This window comes from Canis lupus, chromosome 1, assembly GCF_011100685.1.
Source record: "Canis lupus familiaris isolate Mischka breed German Shepherd chromosome 1, alternate assembly UU_Cfam_GSD_1.0, whole genome shotgun sequence".
Taxonomy (NCBI): domain Eukaryota; kingdom Metazoa; phylum Chordata; class Mammalia; order Carnivora; family Canidae; genus Canis; species Canis lupus.
In genome coordinates, this window is record NC_049222.1 from 17,890,869 (window position 1) to 17,914,481 (window position 23,613).

Here is a 23,613-nt window from a genome sequence, read left to right on the forward strand (position 1 = left end):
TCTGGTAAACAGTAAGCTCCCAATACGTGTCAGCTACCTCTGATGACAGCGCTGTCATCATGGGGCTGTTGAAGGGGTGATTCTTTGTTCAGACTCATTACAAGAAGATGAAACAGTAGGTGGAAGGCCCCAATAGCAGGCTCCTGCACCAAGGACCGAAAAAAGGCTGAACACAGAAGCAGTGAGGATCAAAAACAAAGGACAGGGAGCAGCCCGAAGGCGTACTGCAAACACCTGGGAGGTGGCTAACTGAAGGTGGTGAGGAGGTCAGGGGAGGAGTGCAGGCCAACTGCCAACTTTCGGGCCTGGATGACCATGTGCAGTCTCCCACTACAAAATGGGACTGGGGCTCTAATCCCTTATTGGGCCAGAAACATCATCCACGGACAAGTGGGATGCACCCACTGACAAGGCAGCTCTACCATTTGGGGAGAAGCCCATGAATTCCAAGGCATCACCAATGGCCTTGCCTTTATAACCAAAGTCCTTTAACACAGCTCTTGGAAGTTTTGGGCCGTCACACAAGAGGCTCGGCAATGTTTTGCTTCCTGCCCACGATGTTGCATTTGTATCTAAGTCCTCAAGGGCATCACAAGGGCTATGGTCTGTTCTCAGAGAATTCAGAGATGGGCCTCATTCCACCTTGTCACCATTAAGCGGAAACAGTGCAGACTCGCTGTTTCCCAGAGAGAGATGAAAATAAGATCTTCTGGGCTTGCCCAATGCTCGGCCTCCAGGGCCACGGCGGAGGAGGACACTTAGTCTGAGGCCACAGTAATGGAGTGATGCTTGACCCTCTCCATCTGACTGGCTGAAGTGTTCTAGGACAAACAAGACTGTGTAGAGGCAAATCCTCTTGCAACAGATTATTTACTTAGCTTTGTCAGACTCAACGGTCTTTGCTGAGATCCATGAATTTTACAGGAGGCAGGGCAGTGAGGACAACAGGTGGCAAGAGGGCGGAATTGCCTCCACTGGGCAGAGTAGTCAAGATGGCTTACGATCAGGCTGTCGTTGGAATGACAAGGCCTTGTCCCCCAGCTATAAAAGTGTCCTTCCTAGATATTTGGATATCAGAGGAAGAATGAGAAAGGTCTTTATTTTTCGACCGTTTCTCCCTCCTAAGGGAACACACAACTGTAGCCTGAAGGAAGCAATAATTCTTTCCTGTAACATGAGATTGCCCAATATGCCACTGGGACAGCTTCCCTATTAGCCAAGAACAGAGGGATAGTGTAGCATATTACATCGTGCTGTAGATCAAATTTGTTTTGACTGCCTGATGGATCTGACACACAAAGACTTAGCTGACCCAGAGAAAGTCTCATTGGAAAATCTACATGTTGGAGGTTTTCCTCATTATTTTCTCTGCTATTATAGCCAGTGCTGCATAAATTACTGACATCTGTAATAAATAGCACAAAATAAGGCAAAATATTACCTAGAAACTGTGAGAGAATAAAACACATGAGTTTAGCAATATTATTGAACCTGAAGTTTCTAGTCTAACAAATTGTCAAAGATGGAAAAAAGGTGTAACACTTTCTGAAGAGGCAGACATCTGAATACTCTCTACTGGAAAGAAATTACTCCAAGTTTTCTGGAAAAGAACATGGTAGCAGGTATCCAGTATAAAGAGCTGATGCCTTTAACTCAACAAGCCCATTTCTAAGGATTAATCATAAAGAAATAATCAGATGTGCAAACAGATATTTACCTACAAAAGATGCTCATCACAGCATCACATATAAAAAGAAATTAGTAGCAACCTTTCAGTCCAATGGAGAAATGATTGAATAAATTATGGTACAATCATGGGCTAGAATATTAAAACCATGAAAATGTTTTCAAATAGTATTTATAAATGTGAGAAAATAATTATGGTGTAACATTAAGGAATAAGCAGGATCTAAAAATTCTTCATATATATGAGAAAAATTGAGAAAAATACAGCTAAAGTTAATAGTTCTCCTCTCTAGGTATGTTTATGAGTTATGTTTTTTTTTTTCCTAGATTTTCTACTGTGAGCAAGTACTTTTCTTACAGATTTTATCTGAGAGAGAACTGAGCAGGAGGAGAGGTAGAGTGAGACAGAGAAGCAGATTCCCCGCTGAGCTGGGGAGCCAGATGCAGGGCTTGATTCCAGAACCCTGGGATGATGAACCTGAGCCGAAGGCAGACGCTTAACTGACTGAGCGCCCCAGCAAGTACTATTTTTATATACAAAAAAGAGTCACGAAAATACCAATAACAGTTACACACATGTTTCTACCATAATAAACTCTTCAACGAGACACTGAAACCTGTAATTTCATGGCTAATCTACATTACAGTAACAAACCCAAAAGGGCTTCAAAATTTTTTTCTGCTCAGAAAATTGCCTTAAACGGATGAGTACTGAAGATTTTTGAAAGACTATGCATATAGATTCCAGCCCATGAGACTTAATGAAAGGCATGAACGAAATACATCACTCATCACCAAGAGTGGCAATGAGTCACTCTATACAATCTTTCAACAAATATAAGACAGCAATGGATCCATTTACAGACAAATGAATTCTTATGTTGGTTGAAGGCAGGTTAAGAGAGGCATTAAAATTTTACAGCTTAGCGTATTCTGTGAAACTGCTAAAGAATATAATTTTTGATGCTTCAGTTATGATTTTATTGTTGGGAGCAACTAGTGGCTTACCTCTATCCTAAAACCTTCCCCATCACCTAAGCCTTGAAAATGCTGGTCAGGATGGACTCTCTCCTGGTCCCCTGCCATCTACAGCCGTCCCCAGGGGAGGTCCCAAACTTGGGTCATGTGAGAACCCCAGAGAGCCTGTCAGGGGGGATGTATGCCCATATGTCTGTCTCTAACACACAGTTTCGTTTTTATCTAGGTAGACATGCAACAGCCCCTGAAAATATTCAAGCTAAAGGAATTTTTTTAAAGGAATTTTTTTAAAGGAATTTTTTTAAAAAACCACAACTTTGTGTAAAACCAATGTTTCCTTATGTTCTAATAGTAGAACTATCGTTCATTTCTTTTTTGTTGTTGTTGTTGTTATCGTTCATTTCCTATTGTCCCTAAAAACCATTTCACCTACAAAATACTGAAAAGTTCATATAGCTGCCAAAGGAAGTGAATAGTTACAACTTGCTTTTATCTCCAGCATATTCTATTAGGTCTTTCCCCCCCATATACATGCAACTACCACAGGTTAAGAAAACACTTCTTTCTAGTGATGCTTTAGCAGAGCGGAGAGCAGCTCACAAAGCCACAGCAGAAGGGGAAAACAAAGACACCTCCCTTTTCAGAAACTAATAATTGCTTTAATTCCTCAAATAGTCACCAAGTGTCCATCACATGCAAAGAACTGTGGGGCACCCATGGGGGAGGTCAAAGAAGTGGGTGACAGGGGAATACAGACAAATAGACAACAGATGAGAAGGGGCCCTCAAAGAGGCTGTCTACTCCTCCCCTCTGGAGAAACCAGAGTCAGATGAATGTATGAAGCGTAGGTGTTGCCTTTATGAGTTGGTTGTGTATCTTAGGAACTCAAAGCACTCATCAATTTTTATGGTCATTCTAAGACCATCTGAAATGCAGGGAACAGCTTATGAACTGGAAGCAGTAACTTCCAGTAACATTTATCAAGCACTGCCTGGGTGAACAGCATTGTACTTGAGGGGATCCCTGGGTGGCGCAGCGGTTTGGCGCCTGCCTTTGGCCCAGGGCCCGATCCTGGAGACCTGGGATCGAATCCCACGTCGGGCTCCCGGTGCATGGAGCCTGCTTCTCCCTCTGCCTGTGTCTCTGCCTCTCTCTCTCTCTCTCTGTGACCATCATAAATAAATAAATAAAAAAAAAAAAAAAAAAAAAAAAAAGCATTGTACTTGATGCCTTATGCATATACCATCTCTAATCCCTAAAAACAGTCCTGGCAAGGAGGAGGTTGGTATCCTCATTTCATGAATAAGGAAAAGCTGTCCTCATATATATGTATACACATGAAATGCTATGCAGCCACTGAAATGGTATTAATGAACTTGATTCAGGTGCCTTTAAAGAGAAAGTCTAAAAAAATTGTATATTGCCACAACTATAAAAGCAAATAAAACTACTGCATTATAAATATACCAAACTATAAACTAGTGTTACCACATTAAGGAGACCGTGAGCGTCTCCTCTCCTTGCTCCATATATTCCAAATAATAGAGATGTGTCACTGTTTAGCTGGGACGCTGAGACGGGAGGGCGACCCAGCTAGTCCTGCCAGCCCCACGGTGGGCTCCACCCCCCACTTCGGAAATGGTTCCAAATGGCAGCAACTAGAAAATTCAAGTTAAAAGTATTGTATGCGTACCTAGTAAGAAGGTGTGTGTGTGTGGGGGGAGGGTCATTTATAACTTCAACATGAATCTCTGATTTAACAGCCAGAGTTAGGTAAGTTAGAGGGTAAAGAGGTCCCCGAGGGCCTTGAAAGAAAGGCATACAACCCAGGAAGTGGAGGGACAGGGAGTATCTCAAGTTCCATGGCATCTACGTTCAACATCCTGTTGGTGGACTATGCTCCATCACCCTTGCACCAGCACGCATCTCCCTGTGGGGCCTGTGCCAATGAGGTAATGTTTAATTGCCAGGCCAGGGCATCTCCTTTCTTACCTCTTTAGGAGGTTCTAAGAAACATTCTGCCAAACGCCTCAAGGGTTGTCTTCCCACGCACATTTGAGGGAGGGAGCAAATCAAACCCACGTGCTCAGGAGGGAAAGAACTCATTTTCCGAACTGATGAGGGGAGACTTCGCACAAGAGTCTCTCTTCTGAGAAGGTCATTCAGGAGTGCGGGGGGGCACGTGCACATACAAACCACATACCCACATGGGGCAGGATGCCACAGCCCCAGAGTGTCTAGAAAGCTTAGGGGGGTTTGCTGCCCATTTTAAGTGAAAACCTTGAAATAATCCATCTAGAGATCAAAGGATGTGAGGATGTGCACTTCTCAGACTAGGAATGAAACCACCAAGTAAAACAACTTTGATCGTCCTCAAGTGATATGGTGCTTATTTGTCTCTCAACATGGAAATCTTCAGCCGAACGACCATTATATCAAACATAACTGCATCCACTAATTTCAAATGGTCATGATTAGTTCAGAGGTACTTTTTAATCATTTTCTTCAACTTTTAGTGCCTAGTCACATTTGTTACCTCCCCAGGACCAGCCCCAAGTAAAGCAGTGGACAATATCCCAAATCCACAAGGGCCCTAATTTTAAGGGTCCTAGATAACCATAAGCATAGGAGTCTGGCACGTACAGCAAAAATATGTAACTCAGGTTCACTTTACGTAACTTTAAATACTCCTTGGATGCTCTGAACACAAATATATGAAATGAATCATCTTCCCATTACCTCCCACCACAGTCCCAGACATGGTTCCATGAACGAAAATTCTGTCTGGAAAACAAATTTTGTAATGTGCACACATTTCTAAAAATGCACGCACACAAGCCCTATTACTGTTAAGAGAGCATTTGGTCTTTGTCGATAAATGTGCACATTTAATTCATTTTAAAAAAGATCCCAGGGATCCCTGGGTGGCGCAGCGCTTTGGCGCCTGCCTTTGGCCCAGGGCGGGATCCTGGAGACCTGGGATCGAATCCCACGTCGGGCTCCCGGTGCATGGAGCCTGCTTCTCCCTCTGCCTGTGTCTCTGCCTCTCTCTCTCTCTCTCTCTCTCTCTGTGACTATCATAAATAAATAAAAAAAAAAAAAAAAAAAAAAAAGATCCCAGAGGAACGTCCGGGGGGTAATAAACCCATACTACAATTTAGCCTCCGTATAAAAATGCATACTTTCAAATTTATCACACAATTAAATTCTACGTCCTTAGTCTTCACTGATCTGAAACACTTAAGTAGCTATTCTGCTTATTTAACTGAATAATTAGCATAACCCCAAAGCCATATGTTTTCAAAGACCAATTTATCTCTAACACACCTGTACATTCACTTACCGTAGAATTCTCCACAGAATTCATTCCTGCCTGCGAAAGTATTATGCCCTCTAAATGTTTATGTAAATTGGTTTGCACCAAGAGTTATAAAGCTTCTAGAACTCCAAAGAAGTAAACCAGACAGGAATTCCAAGAAGTAGTTCACGCGGAAACTCTCTGGGAGGGGGAAACAAGTTCATAACGGATGCGTACACGGCTATCAATGAAGTCTGCAAATACGAATGGCTCTCGCCCTTAACATCCCAGAGGAGAATCACGCCCTCCTTCCAGAACTTTCCTTCACACCCGGGATCCGGAGCGGGAAGAACACATGTTTGAGTCTTACAAGTCCTACGGATCCTAAATGATTCTGGGACCTAAGTGCTCAATCATCCCCAAAGAAGTTCTTTGAAAACCATACAGTCCAACTCTATTATTTAAGCACTAGTTTACACTCTAGCAGAAATACAAATTTGCTCAATCTACGTAACCATCCAGGCCAGAGAAGGCGATCTACGGGGGACCCAGGCAAAGGCTCCATGTAAGAAGTCTTGTGTCACAGAGGATACTGCAGAAGTCAGTGAGATTCATCAGGGAAATCTTCGAATAGTCCCCATCCGAGCCCCACATCCTGTCACAAGACAGCTCCCCCACCCCAAGAGCCTGCTCCTCCCCTTGCTCCAGGTTACCTACTGAAGGCTTTGCTCTGCTCTCACTTGGTGCCCACGCTCTGGTGGTGCTGGCCCATGCTCACGGCCAACGAGAATAACCACCTGAGCCCTAAGAGGGCTCACAGGCAGACAGGCCCATGCCCTAGCGCGGGCACCACCACCTTGGCTGGGACCTGGGGATTAGGGGTTCCAGAGGTTCTCGAGCTGCGGTGGGCATCTGAATCACCTGGAAGGCTGACCAAGTAAACACCCGGGTCACTGGGCTCCCATCCTTGAGTTTCCAATTCTGATCTGAGGCAGGACAGGGCAGTCTGCATTTCTCACCATGTGCTCCTCTGGGTCCCCCAGCCCCAGCCTGGGAAGCAAGGAGATTCCACTTCTCTCTGTTTCTCGAGGATCCCGGACAAGGGTGTTCATTCAACTCCGTGTTTCCACCCCCCTCAATCACCCCTGCAGGAGGGAGGGTGGGCAGAGGGGCTGCCTCACCTCTACTGGCTGCCAAGGTCTCTGTCGCTGACCCTGCCCTGGTTGCTGGGTTGCAGGAAGGGCAGCCCACGGGCCTACCTGTGATTTCAACCAACCAGTCGGTACCGCTTTTTGTTTATTTCAAGGGGAACGGGGGGCGGGGGTAGCAGGGCAAGTCCCTTCTCGCCCATTTGAACACACACCACTGTCTAAGGAGAGAATGGTTACAGGTACCCTGTAAAAACATGAGCCTGTCAGGAATTCAGTTCTAGGGCAAGTTCAGCTCTAAAAGAAACAAGGGAAAAATCTGAAACGAGGCACTTGGTCAGCCTCTCTGTTCTTAGGGGAGTCGGACAGGACAGTGGCACCGGCTCATGGACTTCTCTCGTGGCTCAAGAGAAAGGTCAATTCAATTTGAACTTCAGACAAAAATTCAAATATTTTTTTTTAATCAATTAGATCCCTTTACCCCCAATTTATCAAGTCAGTAGCCAACACACACACACACACACACACACACACACACACACACACACACACAGGTGCATAGTAACAGAACGGCAATGCCATCAGCCAGGATGCGACCAGACTTCCAGGGTCGTCACCCATGGGTGACACCACCCCTTGGCTAATCCCACCTGGGTCTTTGTGATGAAAAATGAGCCCTGCTGATCAAAGGGAGGGACCCTGAACTTGCTGCCACAGGGGCAATCAACCTGGAGCTGTGCAGCCCTGGAAAAGACGGCCAATTCTCGAGTAGAGAACGAGTCAGGGAGCTCGGCCCCAATTGATTAAACAGACAAAAAGTAGTTGTAATGAACCCTGAAGAGTGCTGGTTCCCATGGCTGGGCCGCCCGTCTGCTGTCACCACACCCTCCGGGGCCACTGGGACTGATGGCAGCACAGGAAGGGAGGTATTCAGCACCCCTTGGCCATCACGAGATGGGCACAGAGATGAGACCCCCACCCCCCATGCCCGGGAACGAAGGTGGAGCAGAGGGGATGCCACCCCGAGTGAGCCTGGGACAGACAGGGAAGTGTGTGAGGGGACCCCAAGGCAGCTGTACGCCCCCCATGTCCTAGGCACACAGACATCACCCTCTCTACCCCTCCCCACGTTGGCTTGCGCCAAGCACTGCCCCAAACACTTTCTGTAGACTCTTTCCTTAGACCTACTTAGTAAGAGTCTGCACTTCTCAGGGGTGGGAGTGACAGTGGCACGTGGGAGCCAACCCCAAGACTGTGCAGCTGTCACTACAAGAACCTCCTTTCGGGCAGCCCGGGTGGCTCAGCGGTTTAGCACCTGCCTTCAGCCCAGGTCATGATCCTGGAGTCCCGAGATCCAGTCCCGCGTCAGGCTCCTGCAGGAAACTTGCTTCTCCCTCTGTGTCTCTCATGAATAAATAAATAAATAATCTTAAAAAAAAAAAAAAAAAAAAAGGACGACTACTTGTACCTGGATGAATAAAGAAAGCAGCTCCTCATCTTGAACCATTCCCTGTGTTTAGGGCTAAATTGTGCTCCCCTCCCAACAAAAGACAGAAAAGTCGAAGTCCTAATCCCAGGGCCTCAGAATGTGACCCTATTAAGAAATAGGGCCTTTAGGGAAGCCTGCGTGGCTCAGCAGTTGAACGCCTGCCTTCAGCCCAGGGTGTGATACTGGAGTCCTAGGATTGAGTCCCGCATCGGGCTCCCTGCAGGGATCCTGCTTCTCCCTCTGCCTGTGTCTCTCTCTCTCTCTCTCTCTCTCTGTGCCTCTTATGAATAAAGAAATTTTTATAGATAGATAGATAGATAGATAGATAGATAGATAGATAGATAGAGCCTTTTGGGGTACCTGGATGGTTCCGTGGTTCAGCATCTGCCTTTGGCTCAGGTCATGATCCCAGAGTCCTGATATCGAGTCATGCATGAGGCTCGCGGGGGGAACCTGCTTCTCCCTCTGCTTGTGTCTCTGCCTCTCTCTCTGTGTCTCTCATGAATAAGTAAATAAAATCTTAAAAAAAAAGAAATAGGGCCTTTAGGCCATACTAACTGAGGTAATATGAAGTCCTTAGGGTGGGCGCTCATTCAACATGATGGTGTCCTTATGAGAGAGGAAATCTGCACAGAGACAGACATGCGCACAGGGAGATGATGGGAAGACACATGGGGACAAGATGGCCAGGTGGCAGAAAGGATGCATCTAGAAGGCCGAGGGACACTAAGGATAACCAGCAAACACCAGAAGGGAGAAGAGGCAAGGAAGGAGTTTCCCTTCCCAGAGATCGTGGAGGGAGCAAGTTCCTGCTGACACCTGGATTTCAGACTTGCAGCCCCCAGAACAGAGATAATACATTTCTAGGTTTTAAGCCACCAAGTTGGCGGGACGTCATTACAGTAACCGTGGGGAAGCGAGAACCCATTAAAGCCAGTCTTTCTCAGAAACCCTGAGACCCAAATGTATCCTAGAACTCTCACTTTCCTCTTGTTTTAGAGAGATGACCCTGTCTGAATTCCTACATAACATTCCCAGGAGAGGCTTGGAGCAAGATCCATAATCAAATCTTAGATCCATGCTCTATGTATGAATAGTTATAGTAAGTGTTCTACACAAAACCCAGAAACACTCTCAAATCTGTTCAGGTCAGGTTTTGCCATCAAAGGAGCTTCCCACAAGACTACAAAAAAAGTCCCAGTTGCCAGGGCTTTTTGGATTTTGAAACTGCTTAAGGAAGGATTCTGAACAGATTAGGGATTATGTACCTGTTCCAAGTCGTAGACCACCAGGTAAGATACATGTCCTCCTAAAGCTCCCCCCCCCCCCCGCCAATCCTGTCCAGACTGCTGCTCACAGAAACACAGCTGCCTGTGAATCTGCAATTCCTCACAGAAACAGAATACACCCTCAACTCTTTAAAAAAAAATTTGCAAAATAATTTTTATGAAGTTTTATCTCCAAGGCTACATGACACATGCACACAAACCACTAGACCCTTGACCTTTCCATGATGCTGAGTTTTATACGGTGTCACCACAAGGCTTTTTAAAAATTTTAAAAGAGAGGCAAAACAATTATGCTTCACAGTTATCACCACAGGAAGAAAAACAAGTATAGTCAATAGGAAGTGGGCCAGGTGATGAAAATGCCCCCACCTTCATGCTCCCGAGAGAGAACTTACAGGGGGGACACTTTTTTTTTCTTCCCCTGCAGTGATGCAGTGAATGTATTGCAGGTACCCATGTTTGGACTTCCCGGCCTGCATGTTGTCAAGAAGAAAGGGAGTTTATAGAAGAAATAAAGCCTTCATCAGTATGAAACCTCTCAAGTTGACCTGCTTGCTCCTCACTGGGGTGAATACCACCAGACCCCCGACCACATCTCCAAAGCTTAGCTACATAGGGAGATTTCCCCTTGTGCTCAAGTATTTTAAAATCCTCCCTTAGGTAACCATGTTAGATGAGACTGGCTATTGAAGGATTTCTAAAGAGAGCCTAGGGCAGGTTCTAGAATTGTTGGTAAGTATTGGTCCTACTCACACCATCCCACATCACAGAAGGTGTTGGAGCATTGAGGTTTTATGCCGCTAGATGACTTTGTTGTAGAGCTCTATGTGTCTCTCCTGGTCCCTGGGACCCTGGAGAAGTGTTAAAATAATCAGGGGGTGAGGGCACACAGAACAGATTAAGAGAATTTTCACAATAAAATGCACCTTTCCCATAATAACTGTAGTGGTCAGACGTCTATTATACTGAATCAGGACATGGGATCCTTGCTTTCCTTTTACCCTATGCTTAAGGATTTCTACCAGGCAGTAAGTACAGAATCTTAGCCACTTGTCACCAACATCCACACCTGTGTGATTCCTCAAATACGCCAATCTACTGCCTTCAAAGTTTTCAGCCCTCTTACCCTGGTTGCACGCTCGCTACAGGTGCCTAGGTTTTCTCCCCTCACTTCAGGGGAAATCCAGGGAGCCAGCACCACCTCTCTCTCTCCTTCACAGAACCAACCACCATATACTAACCGGCCTCCCCACGCTCTACATTCGTACAGTTGTGACTGTTTAGACCACTCCTTTGGCACCAAATCACGTGGCCTTTCTGTATCATTTGTCCTTCCTCAAGTGTGTAAACTTCATTCTTAAGTGCAAGTCACTTAAGGGCACTATCTACCTTCTTGGGTGGTCTGCATTTTTCACCCACAGAACAAACCCTCAATAAATGCTTCCTGGTTGCTGGACTTCCTACCCACCACTATGACAGGGTAACTTCTTCCCAGGGTCACATGTTTGGAAACGTGTCTTGCCTGAGCTGCCAAAACATGGATTTCTCAAGTTTCTTAACCTCAAATCTTTATGCAGCTGGTATGGATTGAAATGCCATTCAACGGTGATCGCAAGTAAAATCCATTATCTGCCACTTCCGGATGCAGCAGGTATCACCACAAAGCAAGACATAACCTCTCCCCTCGCTGGGTCACTAGGGGATAAGGTACGATACTTTACCCCCAGCAAGGTGAACATGCATATGCACTTCCCATTCTGCAGAAATATTATTCAGTAACCATCCTGGGCAAGCAGTTTGAGACCTTGGCAATTAATGTTCAGGTAGCAGCAGGACTCCTTATGAGTGAACACAAAACCCTACCCAGACACATGCAATCTAAATTTGAGAAATGCTATGCGTGGGGATAACTATGTAGTCTAGCCAAATACCAATTATTACCTGCTAATTAGATTTATACTCTATATTCTGTAGTCTATAATTTTGAAGACCTAAGGCTTGAGCACTAGGCAAACAAATGAAGGAATCTTCTGGCCATCCAATCTCCGTGATTAAACACCTGAAGATGAAATTCACTGCAAGCCCCAACTTCCTCTACGCCCCATCTTGCTAATGCAGCCAAATATTAAGGCAATTGCCCAAGCCCAACACGTAGGAATCACCCACCGGGAGCTGGTTCTTTGTAACCCCGGAGACGAAGTCTGCAGAATACACCACCTGCCTGGCCCTGGCCCCCATCTGCCTCTACAACACCATCACCCACGTTGAGCCGAGGAGGGGGGATGATTTTTAGTTCTCCAAGCATACCCACGTGTTTCCCTCTGCTGGAAACACCCTGAGCCCACCCTGCTTCCATGTGGTCCTCACTCATCCTTTTTTTTTTTTTTCTCACTCATCCTTAAAGCCCAGCTCAACAGTCTCTGAGAACGCCACCTAACCCCAAACCCCTCTCCTGCTGGTAGAGGCCAATCAGTATAGTCACCCTTTACTGATGTGTCCATTTTGGCTACTGGTCCGGAAGATCCTAACAAGCCATCCATGTCTCAGTCACTTGTATGACACTCCAGTCACAAGGTAGGACTGCAGTAAGTAACTGCTTTCAGGGTATCGTGATGGCCCAAGAGCAGGCTGGGCCTGCGGGGCCCTGGGCACCAGAGGGGCGGGATAGCTCTGGTGGGCAGATCCTGGCACATCACGGACCGGATCGTGGGACACGAGAGGTTCACAGGCTGAACGATGGCCATCCCTAGTACTTCCAGGTAAAATGCTGCTAACAAAGGAGTACACTGGATGGAAACAGCCTCATTTGCAATTTCTTTTTTTTTTTTTTCTCAAGTCCTGGCTGAAAACAAAGAAATCCTATAGTCATGGAGTAGGAGCCGAAAGTGCAGGATAATCTGCTCTCAGGGAGTTGGAACGAGAGGCAATTAATAAAGGATTAAGGCGAAGTAAAAGCACAGTGGAACACGTGGCTGCAGCCGGCTGAACGCTGAACCCCACAGCGGCAACGACACAGGACAGAGCCACCGCGGGAAAGCACCTGCTACGTGGGCCAGGAGCTGCAAGGAGCCCCCCGAGCTGCTCCCCGGGGCCAGACCTCGCCCTGAACCAGACGCCGGGAGGCTCAGCCCGGACCTTTAGGAAAAGCATGGCCCAGAGTCTCCGGTCAGATCTGATCCCAAAGTGACAAGATCCACCCAGCCAACCCCATCACCCCATCAGGCTGCCGCCCAGGATGCAGCGAGGGGACCTCTGGACCACTCACCTCAAGCACTGACAACTCGGAAGCCACAGCCTCCAGGAGAGCCAAGTGAGGACCAGGAAGGCCCTGGGGAGGCTCGGTCCACAGGCTGCCCCCGCTCCCGGAAACCTCACTGGGCACCTCTAGGCACCTGCGACCACCAGGCTCCCACATTCCCTCTGCACTTGGTGAGCTGCTGTCATCCTGCGCAGCGAGGAGACCCCAGCGGGTCCCAAGGGCTTCCCCTGCTCGCAAGCAGGGCCCCGAAACTCACAGCCTGGGAGCCAGGAAACCTCGGGAGCCCCATCCCCAGCGATGCCGGGTTAGGGGATCCCTAGCTCAGAAGGGGGCTGCTCCGCAGGTTTTCACCTTCCCCTTCCCTCTCCACTGTTAGCGTCAGGTTCTAACACACTGCCAGTTTACGAGGTCTGCTTCCATGGGTTGCTAGAACAAATCTTGACGTGAGAAAAGAAGAAAACTCCCGGAGGTCACATTACCTAACGATTCTGTTCGGCAAATGACAAAACTTGTATCTTGTCAGTGGTGTGGCCACCAGTTCAACCCTCTGCCTGTGTATTTAGGCCACCACACCTGTTATAGGAATAATTCACTTTTAAGCCACTTCATGGACGTGGATGCCTCTTGTTTCCAATCAGACTAAATGATACTTGAAAATGTTTGAGGGGCGTCTGTCTGAGTGGCTCAGTAGTTGAGCACCTGCCTTTGGCTCTGGGATCAAGTCCTGCATCAGGATCCCCACAAGGAGCCTGCCTCTCCCTCTGCCTGAGTGTGTATCTCATGAATAAATAAAATCTTTTTTAAAAAATGATGGATGGACATTTTCCCCCCAAGAAGTATCTTTTCATTTTGCTCTAAGATCATTGACCACTTACCCTTCTAGGCACAACAAGGTATAGTTTTCTAGGCAAAGGATGTTTTACAGGATTTTCAAAGCCACCACTACCCTCACATTGGCCACAATTTCCATACTAACCCAAATCAATCATACTGGGAAGTATCTGGAATTCCCATGCAGAAGGAAAAAAGCTCACATAACTGCACAATTGTTATACCCTCCCCTCCTGATTTTTTTAAAAAAAAGATTGTATTCATTTATTTGAGGTAGAATGTGTGTGTGTGTGTGTGAGAGAGAGAGACAGAGAGAGAGAGAGACAGAGAGCAAGCAGGAGGAAGAGGGAGAGCGAGAAGCAGGCTACCCCCTGAGTAGGAGTCTAACTTGAGGCTCAACCCCAGGACCCTGGGATCACAATCAGAGCCCAAGGCAGATGCTTCACCGACTAAGCCACCAAGGTGTCCTCTGATTTCACTACTTTAAAGACTCTCACATGCCTCCAATGACAGAAACTGTCCACTTGGTTATTGGTCTCTTCCCACCAGGCTACAGCTCCTGGAGGGGGACTGCGGGGGGCGGGGGGGCAGGTGGCCACACAAGGCTGTGCAGCCTGCCCAGCACGTGGAATCTGAGTGGCCCCTGAGGTGCCCAAGGCATACTTGAGAAAATAAGTTTCACCTCAACACCGGGAGGCCATTCAGGCTCTAACTGGTGCATGCTCAGTTGGGGAGCTCCCAGATTGCTTTTCATTTTGTTCTCTGCCCACACATCTCCCCTCCCTTAAAATAACAAAACAGCAGGGCCAAATATAGATGTGCCCAAGCACAACAAAAGGGTGAGTTAATTATGACGCAGGTAACACCTAGGATTAGGCCAGGACCTGCTGCTCCAGGCAGATGAAGAGGCCAGAGGCTCCTGCCCAGAGAGGGACCCCACTGCTGAGTCTGTGGGTCTTAAACCTAGACGGGTTCTTGCTAAGCCAAGACGCTGGCCTTCTCATCAAAGCTCCCCATGCTGTGTCATGCTAAAAACCGAATTTAAACAACGAGATCATTTCAGGGGTGATGTATCATCTCCTGGGAGTTGCAGCTCCGCACAGGTGACAGTGCCTCCAGTCCTCTTCCGGGTCCCCCTCTCTGACTCGCACACCTCCCTGCTTTACATAACCTCTCTAGCCATCAGGTTCATTTGTCCCCCCCAGCAAAGCGAGTTCCATCAGCACACACGGAAAGAAAACTACTCTGCCTTTGGTGTGCGGCTTCTCATCCATGAACAAAGACTTGAAAAAATGTTTTCAACCAGCTCACATAATTAGGGGAACCTGTTTTCCTGGGCTCATGAATCTTACAAATCAATTAAGTCTTAATTGACTTTGATTGTCATCTTCACTCAGCCCAGTTCTTAACGGCTGTGAAAGTTTTTTTTTTTTTTTTTAAACATGAGGTGAAAACAAAGGGGGTGGTGGTGGAAATCAACCTTGAAAGAATTTTAGCTCAGCAAGAAATGCCAACTGTAGGAAAAAAGAAGCCCTCAATGTCTAGCAGAAAGACACTTAATAAATATTTGGTAACTGACAGGCTGAAAAATAAGAGGAATCATTTAAAGGAATGAACAAGATGTTACACCTGTCTTAAATAGCCTGGTCAAGGAGTTAAAACAGTCATACAAATAGAACACCAGATAGGACACTGTCCAAAGAGAGCACACCTCTTTCAGATACGCGGCTCAGTGAGGAACACTGGTTCAAACCTCAACCCAAAAGGGCAACGAGGGAGGAGTAGGAATATATTAAAATACATTAAAGCCTCCACACCATTCTCTTTAATGAAGCCAGAGACCTCACAGAGTCTCAAGCTTGTCTGCTTAGCACAGCTGATCTTGGCCACAATAAACTCAACCTTGTTAACTGAGCTGAAGGTTCAAATCCCTTCAATTGGCACATGCTCCTGAAGATCACAGCCCCAGGACTCTGCACAGCCTCTGCTCCAGAATCCATGACCAAACGCCCTCATAATGTGACGGGGTTTCCAGGTACTGACCTGAGTCACAGGTGGTTTAGAATTTCATGTGATCCCTTGCCTGCAGCAGGCTCAATGAGTAACAGATGAGCAGGACAACCCAAATCACTGCAAGTGGTGCTTTTTTATGTATGTCTATGAAGCTCTATCTACTCAACTTGGATCTGTCATCTCTGTTTCCACTTAGTGTGAAGTGACACTGTTAACTGCCTCTAAGGTGTGAAGATATGTCACATGTCTCATGTGCCATTCCAAAAATTTCCATTGAGTCTTCTATGATCTAGAAGAAAATCAATCCTTTGTTTTCCGGAATGATGTCAATCAGGCGCTGGAATTCTTTTTAAACTTTTTAAATTCAAGTATAATTAATGTTATATTTTAGTTTCAGGTATATGCTATAATGATTCGACAATTCTATACATGACTCAGTGCTCATCACAACAAGTATCCTCTTAGGAGATGGAATTTTGACTTTTCTTCCTGTAATCACCTATAAGATGAACAAACACTGGTCTCAGCTGAGAGACTACAGCTCATGGTTACCTGAAAAGATCTCAGGATTATTTGGGCTAATCCAGTTTTGACAACAACAGCAGGGCAGGAGGAACATTCTAAAAGATCTGGAACCTTGGGCCTTTCAAGGAGTCAGAAACAAAGTCCTCTTTGATTTCAAGAGGGCAGTCGCGCCTCAAGCCTGAACCACAAGTCCTGGCCAGTGGGCAGGATCACACGGGGAGCTGCCTACCTGTGCTCCTGTTTACCTGTGCTCCTACTTAACCTGTGCTCCTGTGCTTCCAAGAAAAGCAGGCCAAACACACAAGGAGCACAAATATTTACAGTAGGTGAAGGTGTGCCACGTGACTCTCTTTGGAATTCTGAGCCACCGAGAACATAGTTGAGGGAGATTCTGAAAACACTTGAGAACACGTGCTGTTGCCATCACCCTGAAGGTGAATGACCTCAGAAGCCTCTGAGATCCAAGGTGAGAGATTAGCTGGCTGGCTCTGGGCTGACCTATAGAATGGGACATCCTCTACATTGCTAGCACATTAAATCATTGCTAGCTAACCCAAAATGAGCAAGGAGGGAAATCACCAGGAGGACAGATTTCTGCCAAAGTAAAAGAAATGAAAAGAAATGCCTTCACTTGAAAATTGACTTGGAAAAACACTATACAGTATAGATGGTAGGGCAAATACTGCCTGGAATGAAATTCAAAAGAAATCAAAACCACCCTGCTATCCCAACACAACTGTCGTGATCATAAAAGCCCCCGTGTTATCATCAACTACCTCCAAGATGTTGTCAATAAGTATACAGGGCTCCCCACTATCACCGCACCCACCCACCCAAACCACTTTAAGATAAAATGTTTATGTTCCTCCGATAGCAAATTCCTATCATTCCACCCCTGCCTTCATTTTATATATTATATTCCACACTGGCAAGAGAATGTCCTAAACATGCTGTTTTACATCAACATTCAGTTGCAATACAGAACTCAAAAAAAAAAAAAAATCTGTAACATCTGCAAGAATCATTCCGCTTTCTTTTCCCCTAATAGAAAGCTTTTTTTCCCCCCTCACCTCATTTCACCAGCTTACTCAAATTCCTACGGGAATTAAAGTTCACCTTGTCCTCTCCATGAATATTTAAAGGAGGGGGGGGTCAATAAAACATAGGTTCTTTAAATCCCCTTTTCTCTTATAGATTGGCTGCTTGTTTTCACTTGTCTGGCACAATTTAACACCTGTGAACAACATACTTCTCAATGTGAAATAATTTATTAAAGAATGACTAAGATTTGACTATAAGCTTTGCCATCTTACATCGTTGATACACTTTTATTTATTGTCTTAAAATTCCATCCATCTTAACATTTAACATTAGGAATACCTGTCTGAAAGCAACCTGGCTCATTAATATAAAGGTGTGGCCTGCACTCCAATTTATTTCAGGCCTTGACAACACTCACCAACACGCTAACTAGTTAACAGTTTATGAATCACCATCAAATGAGACAGTAAAGAAACAAAAATCACGTGTTAATCATAAAGTGTATTCCGACATATGAGTAGTAAGGGTGGGAAAATGAGAGCAAAACCTCAAGGAAAAACTCAGTTGAATACAGGCTCTCAAACCAATCATAACCACAATGGCGATAATAAATGTATTCAGGATAAGTTAGGAGAGCCAAATACTAAGGGGAGAAAGATTTCTCTCACTGCCAACTCACAATTCAGATAGAAACCATAAATCATTCTCCAAGCCAACCATTTCCAACCTAAGATGTTATTTTCATTTGAAGCCAAGTAGAGCTGGAGTCCTCCTCTCCGCTAGGGAGATTTCTAAGTCAGAAATACTCAAGGAGAGACCCACAAGAGAACTGGAGGAAAGACAACTGTTTCTTCCTACACCACGGACTTCTAAGCGAGAGAACATCCACAGAACCGACGTGGTCTACATTTTCCATTATTTTCAAAAAGAAAACAAAGGTATCCATCGTGCTTTCATTTTGAGAAAAAAAAAAAAAGCGTACGTTTTCCTGGTCAAGACAGAGATAAGAAAGCAAAAGGGAAGAAATCGGGGGATCCCTGGGTGGCGCAGCGGTTTGGCGCCTGCCTTTGGCCCAGGGCCCGATCCTGGAGACCCGGGATCGGATCCCACATCGGGCTCCCTGCATGGAGCCTGCTTCTCCCTCTGCCTGTGTCTCTGCCTCTCTCTCTCTCTCTCTCTCTCCCTCTCTCTCTGTGACTATCATAAATAAATTAAAAAAAAAAAAGAAATAGGGAGAATTCAGATCACAACTCTTTCCAAGTTTCATTCTTCGCCGACCATCCCGTCTACACGAAGCAAGGGTGTGAGTGATCAGCTCCAGCCAACTCTGAACACTGAAAAGTCATTTATCACGGGAAATCTTGCTAGAAAAATGCCACAGATATTAAACACACACACACACACACACACACAACCAGCCCTACACCAAAATCAAACTCCGTGCCAACAGAGGTTACACGTTCCTATAGCAAACATACAGTGGCGTCTTTGTTCTTACCTGTAATTGTCCTCAAGGCTCATGAAAAACAAGCCATCTGTCCCGCCGGGAAGCGTCTGGTTGGGCCGGCCGTGCGGTCACAGGGCTGGGACTCTACCTGGACGACCCCGGGGGCTCCTGGCCCCTCCTTCCCCGGGCAGGAAAGCTGTCCCCGCACACACCTGTGCCGGCACGCGGGGACCACCAGGAAGTCCCAACAGCACTGAGGAGGAACGCAGGGAGCTCGCTACTTATACGGATGACTCACTTCAATGACAGCTAGAAAGAAGTGCTTGTTGGTGGAAAAGGAGTGGAGTCGAGCTCCACCCCTACCGTAAGGATTAGGTAACTCCACCCGGGCGCAGCAATTAGCTCCCTCAGCCACCCGGTGCCCTAACGTTAGGTTACCTGCAGCAGGGCCTCTGCAAGTGGCTTCTCACCCGGGGAGGTAGAGGAGCGCACGGGCGATACCCTAACCTGGGAGCATCTGGTGCTGTTAAGAACCGTAACTGGGGCTGCGCTGTTTTGTGTATTTAAAACTGCAACTGAGTTTCCTGGGAAGACGGGGGTGGGAGGACAGGAGAGGTCTGTCCTCCTCCCTCACAACGAACTCGGCCTCCTTCCAGTTTCCGCCGGTGGGACCGCACACACCAGGCAAGCTAGAGAACACCTGCTGGACCTCAAAAGCTGAAAAGAGTTATTTTTTAAATATTTATTTATTTTTAATTTTTAATTAATCTCTATGCCAAACGTGGGGCTCAAACTCACATCCCTGGGGGTCGAGAGTCGTATGCTCCACCAACTGAGCCAGGCCAGGCAGCCCAAAAGCTGCAAGTCTTGCAGGGGGCAAGAGGCCGAAGCAGAGGTAACTATGATGCAAACTACAACACCATGCAGAATTGACACGCCAGGGGGGTGTCGGGTGTCACCGGAGAGATAGCACCACCCTATACACCAATCCACCATCCCTGGTGTGCAAACTGATTTTCAGATCAACCAGCTGGGTGTCCTCTGGTATAGACCCAGAGCATTAAGTGAGGGCCAGCAGAGCTCACCTTGGTACTATGTTAGCACTGTGTCCCACTGGAGGGGTACAGTTTACAGCCCTGACCACCCTTTATTTACTGGACACCCAGGGACCAAGTAAAACATGTGCTCTTTCTTTGGCTTGTGACGGGCACTAAGCTCCACTTCTCTACTCTCGTCCAAAGCCACATGGAAACCCAGGTCTACAGGCCCAGCAGGTGTGGCTGAGATAGGAAGTGCCCCCCTTGTAGGAAAAGCAAACTTTCTACATTAAACTCAAATTGGGTGACACGCTCATTCATGAAGTCCTCCTGGCACGTCAGCAGAGCACCTCTAAACTAGACTTTCAAGTTCCCACAGGGGCTCAAAGGCTGGGATTCCCCGAAGTCCTGGGGCGAGGCAGATGACCAGGGGAGTCAGCGACCTCTCGTGGCTGGGGGATCACTGAGGGCTTGCTGGAGAACATCGGCCCCGGGTTACCACTAGAAACCCTGTCCCCGAATACCCCCTTTCAGACCGGCTGAACACTGCAACCATTTTTAGTAATAATCTTGAAACAACAAGGGAGATGCCCTAAGCTTCTAGTATTTGGCAGGTGAGGACACACAAGGTGGTAAGAGCAACGCCTCCAACTTTGACTCTATCTAAAATTACAAAGTTAAGCTGGTTCACATTTACACACTGGTTGGAAGGTTAAATAAGAACCACAATATACTATAATACACATAAACAAGCTGAATAAGTTATTTAGCAATTTGCCCGTTCCATTAAAGATAAGAGGCACCAGGGTGGCAAGCTGGCTCAGTAGGAGGAACCCTCAACTCTTGATCTCGGGGTTGCAGGTTCAAGCCCCACGTTAGGTGTAGAGATTACTGAAAATAATAAACTTAGAAAAAAAAAAAGATAAAAAGTACCTATCCCTTGCCATCAAATGCTACTCAACTGTTCTGAGCTGAAATCGTGTCCCCTAACTGCTTACATTGAAGTTCTAACCCTTAGTCCTGAGAACGTGACCATGTTTGGAGACAGGGTCTTCAAAGAAGTAACTGAGCCACAATGGCACCTTCAGAGTGGGCCTCTAGTCCAATATGACTGGTGTCCTCGCAAGAGAAAACACGGACACAGACAGGAGCGAAGGGAAGACCACGTGAAGAGACAGGGAGATGATGGACATCTGCAAGCCAAGGAGAGGGGCCTCAGAAGCAACCAACCCTGCTGACCCGTTGCTCTCAGAATTTGAGCTCCCTGAAGTGTGAGAAGATCAACTTGTTGTTTAAGCTGCCTGGTCTGGTACTTTGTTATGGTAGCCTTAGCAAGCTAATACATTAAGTAAACAATCTTAAATCTAACTATGAATACAAAAAAAAACCCCACAGATCTCACATTTCTGATTAATAACTATTCTCTCATAGCCAAGCGCTTCATTTCTACTCCCTGTTTACTGAGGCTCTGCCTTGAATAACGCAGAGAAAACCTTATTCTGGCTGAAGGACCAAAAAAGGTCTACAGAGGACCTTTCCAATTCCAATTCTCCTGCTTACATGAACAGTCAAACTCATTGACCAAGTGATCTCCATCTACATCTTTCTCCTCGACCCACAGAAATCAGCTTCTGCTCAACCTCCACTAAAATGCAACTAAAACCATCGGCAACTGAATCGGCAGTCTTAGCCCTGAATTAAGAACTGTTAACAACAGAGGAAATGTTAGAAGTCTTAGTTCAAGTCCCTCTGTCTAAAAGAGGGAACTGGAACCCAACGAGAGCAGCACCACCATCTAGGAATAAATGCTAATGGAGAGTCAACCCAGTCAGTCAGTCCTAATGAAGTGTTAGCATCGCTGCCCCACTCTACTATTAACTGAGGATAGCCTGAAATTATCAAATCTCTCCAATATCCCCAAAAAGGAAATCCACTGCTCTACAGAGCAGCTGTAGTGCAGAGACAAGGATATAGATGTTAGAGAACTAAGGGAGTGTGGCCAAGGTCGGAGAGGAAGTCAAAAAAACAGGATTTTGTTTTTTAACCTGGGTACATTCAGAGTCAGGTAATTCTTCATTATGGGGGGCTGCTCTGTGCATTGTAGAGTATTCAGCAGCATTCCTGGTCTCTCTCCACTAGACAGAGTTCTCCCCCAGGGGTGACAACTAAAAACATGTCTCCAGACATTGCTGAGTGTCCCCTGGGAGGCAAAATTGAGAAGCACTGGGTTAAAAGAAGAGGACTTTGTGCAGAGAGGAGGCGTTGGTGGCCCTAGAGAAGGGATGGGGAGTGGGGGGAGCCACTTCTGAGAGCGTATAGAGGTGGTATAGAAGAATAAATGACAAATGCTGTTGTAGACAGGGCAGGAATTAGGGACAGGAGTTTCCCTGTAGACAGGGAAATACAGGCAGTATTTCTCCCTCTGACGGTTGCTTTTTTGCGATTTCTTGCTTTATTTTTTCCAAAGAAGCAGAAGACCCGATCATGGGTTGGGAGTGAGGGAATCACAGATTCAAGAGCGTCAAGAGAACCGAAGTCTGGAACAGCTAGAGAGCAAAAGGGATGAAGGGCAGCTCCGAAGTCTGATGGAAGACTGCCCCACAAACTCAGAGCAGTCCCAGCATGTGTGAAACTATAGGTTCCCACCTGCATGGTGGAGGATCCAGGAAGAAGGTAAGGAAGCTGGTTGGATGAATGCAACTGGGGTCCCTAAAGGGGTGTGGACGCGGGGTGCCACAGATATGCTGTGGTCAGCAGTGGGCAGAGCAACCTAGGGTTACTGGAACCTGTCAACAAGGAATCTGCCGCAGCAGAATAAAGATGAGGAAAGCCTAAGAAAAGGGGCATGGCTGAAAAGGAAAACTGAGATCCTATAGACAGTCTAAGAGGCTAGAGACACTCTCCCCTTTAATAATTCCAATCCAAGGAATCTTTCCTAAGGAAATAATCAGAGCTATAGTCAAGTGATAGGCCCATAAATTCATTACAATAACTAAAAAACTAGACATAACCTTAAATGACCAACAGTAGAGAAACTAAATTACAGCTATCTGTTCGTTCATGTCCTCAAAGAATATTTTACAACATGGGAAAAACAGAATGTTAAGGAACAGAGGCTATAAAACTATATAGAACCTAGTCTAGTTTTTAAATTTTACATATTTACATGCATACATTTTTATAGCTTGTGAGTTTTAATCTCCACTAAGGCAACAGCAGACGCTATGAGATTTCCAAGGTAAAAAAATCTTAAATAATTTAGACTCCTGGAGAAGACCTAACAAAAGGAGTGGTCGGAGAGGAATGAAGAGGAGCCAGGAACTAAGACAGTCAAGGACTACAAAAAGGATGAGGAGGAATGTGCTGAGCAAGTATAGGTCTCTGGATCTGATGAACAGGAAGCTGTCGGTGTCTTAAGACAGAGACTTCAGTTCCATAGTGTGGGCAACATGCACTTATCCCAAAAGGAAGGGATTCTTTTCCTGAATTCCCGATGGAAGGGAAGCCTTGAAGCCTGTGAATTGGGTTGGGGCAGGAGGGGGAGCATCCTCCCAGAAGTTTGCCAATAGGCA

The 23,613-nt window shown here is 46.3% G+C and overlaps 1 protein-coding gene across 15 annotated transcripts in view; it reads right to left on the reverse strand.

Annotated features, from left to right (window-relative positions):
- NEDD4L (NEDD4 like E3 ubiquitin protein ligase) overlaps positions 1-23,613 on the reverse strand; it is a 338,822-nt gene that overhangs the window by 156,909 nt on the left and 158,300 nt on the right. Inside the window, exon 1 of one of the 15 annotated variants that reach the window (XM_038525908.1) lies at positions 19,056-19,316. The exons of the other annotated variants lie outside the window; for them this stretch is intronic. Within the exon in view, the coding sequence (XP_038381836.1) occupies positions 19,056-19,078 (23 nt within the window). The 5' untranslated portion in view covers positions 19,079-19,316. Of the gene's footprint in view, positions 1-19,055; positions 19,317-23,613 lie in introns of those variants that run through there. 15 annotated transcript variants of the gene reach the window in all.